Source organism: Suricata suricatta, chromosome 7, assembly GCF_006229205.1.
Source record: "Suricata suricatta isolate VVHF042 chromosome 7, meerkat_22Aug2017_6uvM2_HiC, whole genome shotgun sequence".
Taxonomy (NCBI): domain Eukaryota; kingdom Metazoa; phylum Chordata; class Mammalia; order Carnivora; family Herpestidae; genus Suricata; species Suricata suricatta.
The window spans coordinates 2,875,877-2,879,993 of NC_043706.1; the positions used below are offsets into that span (position 1 = coordinate 2,875,877).

General features: G+C 42.5%; 1 protein-coding gene across 1 annotated transcript in view; it reads left to right on the plus strand.

The window, feature by feature from the left end:
* The window catches only part of LOC115296497 (histone H4-like), a 619-nt gene extending 140 nt beyond the window's left edge, over positions 1–479 (plus strand). The window contains exon 2 of the mRNA XM_029944954.1: positions 3–479. Coding sequence (XP_029800814.1) covers positions 3–194 — 192 coding nt within the window. The 3' untranslated portion in view covers positions 195–479. The remainder of the gene's footprint in view (positions 1–2) is intronic.
* The last annotated feature ends 3,638 nt before the right edge of the window (positions 480–4,117 follow it).

A 4,117-nucleotide genomic window follows, 5' to 3' on the forward strand; every position in this document is an offset into this window, starting at 1 on the left:
GGCGCGGCGGCGTCAAGCGCATCTCCGGCCTCATCTACGAGGAGACCCGCGGGGTGCTCAAGGTGTTCCTGGAGAACGTGATCCGGGACGCCGTCACCTACACGGAGCACGCCAAGCGCAAGACGGTCACGGCCATGGACGTGGTCTACGCGCTCAAGCGCCAGGGCCGCACCCTCTACGGCTTCGGCGGCTGAGCGCCCGAGTCCTTTCCGACCGCCGCACGCGCAAAAAAAAAGGCCCTTCTCAGGGCCCCCATTCCCTCCGTGGAGGAGCTGTGACACGAGTTTCTGCTTTACTCCTTGGGTGTTGGGCTCCGCGTCTCCACTCCTACCTCTGGTCTTTGTGCTCCCCTATCCTTGACATTGTTCAGGAAGGTTCCGGATCCAACCAGGCTACCAAAAGTTAATACAACTTAAAGCCCGAGAAACTGCATGAGCCTGTTGGGCTTTAGTGTATCAAGTGAATAAACTTGATACTCAGGTTAGTGTTTGTCTGTTCAGTGGCGTTTTGGGCGTTTAACTCTCCCAACAGCCTGGCATGCTCGCAGCAGCTGGCAGGAAATGGGTTTCAGGGCTTTGCAGCAGGACCATTTTCTCTGCCCAGATGTTACCTGTCAAGTTTCAGAGAAAAGGGGCTCTCCATCTCCGCAGTGACTTCGTGAGGAGGCGCATTAAGTGTTCAAGACACCTTCACGTCTTGTGTAGTGGCCTTTATTCTGGTGACGTGTTCTCTGCTCAAAAAAGAAGGGGGCGTGCTAAGTGGACTGGAGAGCAGTAGCTGCGACAAGCTGTCCTTCCTTCCCCGCCTTCTCATGTATCCGGCACGTGATTGGCCCCTGGCTCAGATCCGGTTTCCACGCAGTGTGGACACTGGGTTGGCAAGGGACTTACAGGCTAATTCCGCACGGAGGGGTGCTGAGAGGGGGACGCACCTGACAGGCATTTCAGCCAAGTAATACGGGAAACAAGGTTGCGTCAGAGAAAGGTGAGGATGAAAAGACAGGGCAGACTCTACCCCAGAAGGGCTAGTGAAGAGATCCTGGGCACGGAGTGGAAAAGGAATCAAACCAAGACAGAAACGCAGACCTAAACGCAAAGTAGGACTTAGTATTCTTCCAGACCAGCTCTTAGTAAGAGAAAGGAACCCGAAGTCAAAGGTAGTAGAAAGCTTGGCCAGTGCAGACACAGCCTGAAGAAGTCATTGTCCACAGGTATATAAAAAGAATAAACAGTGGTCTATCTGTGGGGAAGGGCGGGGGGAGGGTGGTGTAATTTTTTCTAAAGCTGAAATTGAAAACATTTTTCCCTTGCCTCACCAAGAATTAACCTTCATAAGATCAAACACTAGATGTCATCTGGCCTGTCTCCCAGCCCAGGACCCTCCATCCAGTCAGTGCCTTCTTTCTTAATGATTGTGATCTCTCATTTTCCTGGGATAATTTGGGCCTAACTTCAGCTAACATATGACTCTAAATTGCAAAACCCCCAGTGTTTTGAATGATATTTCCTTATGTCTTTGCTATTCCTGTAGCAGATTGTCTGTCAGGAGACTTTCTTTTTAATTATATTTCCCCAACAGCTTCTAAAGGTCTATTATCTGTGGCTTTCCCTTGATTTCTTGAACAATTTTGATATCTCTCAGTTCTTAAAAATAAACAACAAAAAGAAAAATCCCCAAGTATTATGTACATTGTTATTTTTATAGCTAATATTCTAGTACTTGTGATCAGAAATCTATGACTGCTGTTCATAGCCTGATTTAATGAAACATTCAAAACTTCTTGATATTACCTTTCCTAAATCCAGGCCCCAAGTTTTGAATAATGAAACCATGAAGGTGTTTATTACTTCTATCTAAACTCCTCTTCTGGTTTCCCACGTGGCCATGAGGCCACACAGTTTCTCATTTCATGAGAAAAGATGTACTTTGTAATTAGCATTATACCATTGTGAGAACTGTTTTGTTGTATATCATGTAATACGAAAAAGGAGGGCAAATCAAAATAAATTATACATTCATGTTTACCAGATAAAATATTTTTTAATATAAATGTTTAACAGTTTTATTTACGTTGGATAGAACATACTTATATTTACATAAAATAACCACACAAAACTACCAAGAGACTGTTACTAGATATCAATGCCATGGACAAAAATAACACACTTCACAGGAAATATCGGAAGCTTCTTGGAGGCTTATCCGTCTCCTCTGTATTCACTTAATTCACTCAGTATCATACTTAAATAGAGGATTCTATCCTATTCCACAATGATAATACTGATTAATATAATAAATTAACCAGACATTCTCTTTTTTAGATGTTTTTATTTATTTTTGAGAGAGAGAGAGAAAACTGTGAGCAGGGGAGGGTCAGAGAGAGAGGGAGACACAGAATCCAAAGACGGGCTCCAGGCTCTGAGCTAGCTGTCAGCACAGAGCCTGATGCAGGGCTCGAACCCATGAGCCGTGAGATCATGACCTGAGCCAAAGTCAGATGCTTAACCGACTTAGCCACCCAGGCACCCTGACCAGATATTCTCTTGACATCAGAAGATGGTTACTATTTTTACTTATACAGTTCTCTAGAGGCCCATGCTACAAAATACAGATCTGAAATGGAGTTTTCCAGAAGCATCAAAAGAATTTTAATAAGTAATTGTACCAGATACCTGTCAGACTCTACCGTGGGACTGATTTAAGATTTTCTAAGCCATATTAGAAGAAGGCTACTTAACCCAAGATCAGCAAAGCAAGAGTTAATCAGTTAGGACTGAATAAACTGATTTGATTGTGGCTAAAATTCTTTTACTAAAGTCTTCTTATACTTGTATTTGCTATCTTTTTCAAATGAATCCTCAAATTTTAGAAAAATATTCTATTAAAGGAAATCCTGGTCTTTTGTTAGGAATACTTATACGTATGACTCTGTTGAAAATGGGATATATATTGATTGGCTCTAGTTACAAAACCACACTGAATAATGATTGGATTTTATACAAGATGCTTTCTCCTAGGAATGCAGTTACTATAATATGGTTAATAAAGGTTTAGAACGAATTGATCCTTCTTAAAACAAGTAGGCCTTTATCCCATTTCCAAACTAGCATTAAAACAGACCAAGTAAGACAAAAGTAAATTTTTAAATACGTCATCATTAGATACCTAATGCTCTGATCACAGTTGATAAAAAGCCTTGATGTTGGTTCCCTAAACACTTCAAAGTATATATTTCTCTACTATTTGCAGGTATTCAATACCGCTATAGAAACAAATGTGATGGATGAAACTTACGTCTTAAGTATAGTTAAATGGAAAACTGAGCACGTATGTATAGAGAGAAAGGATAAAGGACCAAGAGAAACGTAATATTCATGAGACACTTTTATATTTGAAACACCTGCACACTAAATATGCCTGAGATACATTGTAGGGGCCCATCCAGCCAAAAGGCCTGCGGAGGAGATTCCACTGTGATGGCAAGGCCTCCAGGGGAGCGCATGGAATCGCAAAGTCCCGAGCCTTGTCTAGGAAGGCGCTACCCTGGATAACGGTTGGCCCTCCCCCCATGCGAGGATCAGGACGAACGAACAAAGGTCCTGGGAGCTGGGGTGCAGTGCTGTGTGGCCTTTGGGACCCTGCTTCCCCCTACTTGAGAATGTGTGCGCTTGACTGCTTGACCTAAGTGGGTCAGAGACTGGGGTTAGTTCTCCTATTATTCATGCCTCTTGGTGATTGTGGTTTCAGTAACTGGGCAGATTTTCTGATTGAAATTTCCTCCCTGGTTAGAGGCACCTTACTTACAGACTATTGTTTGAACCGTTAAAGAAAAATAGCCTTGTCATAAGCTTCGGTTAATATTACACTATGTACGCAAAATAAGACCCCCGCTGATGTATTTTGAGTGATGAATTATGTTTTTTGATCTTCTGTATTGTGCCTCATTCCTGTCTTTGATTTTCTGTTCTCTCTTCTGTGAAAACAATGATCTTTTCTGAAACATGAGATTCCTAAGAAGTTGCAAACAATGTAATCATTAAAAGAAAGATGTAATCACCTATGGTATATAAGACACCAAGTTTCACAGTAAAGTGTGGTCTCTTCCACCATTCATGTG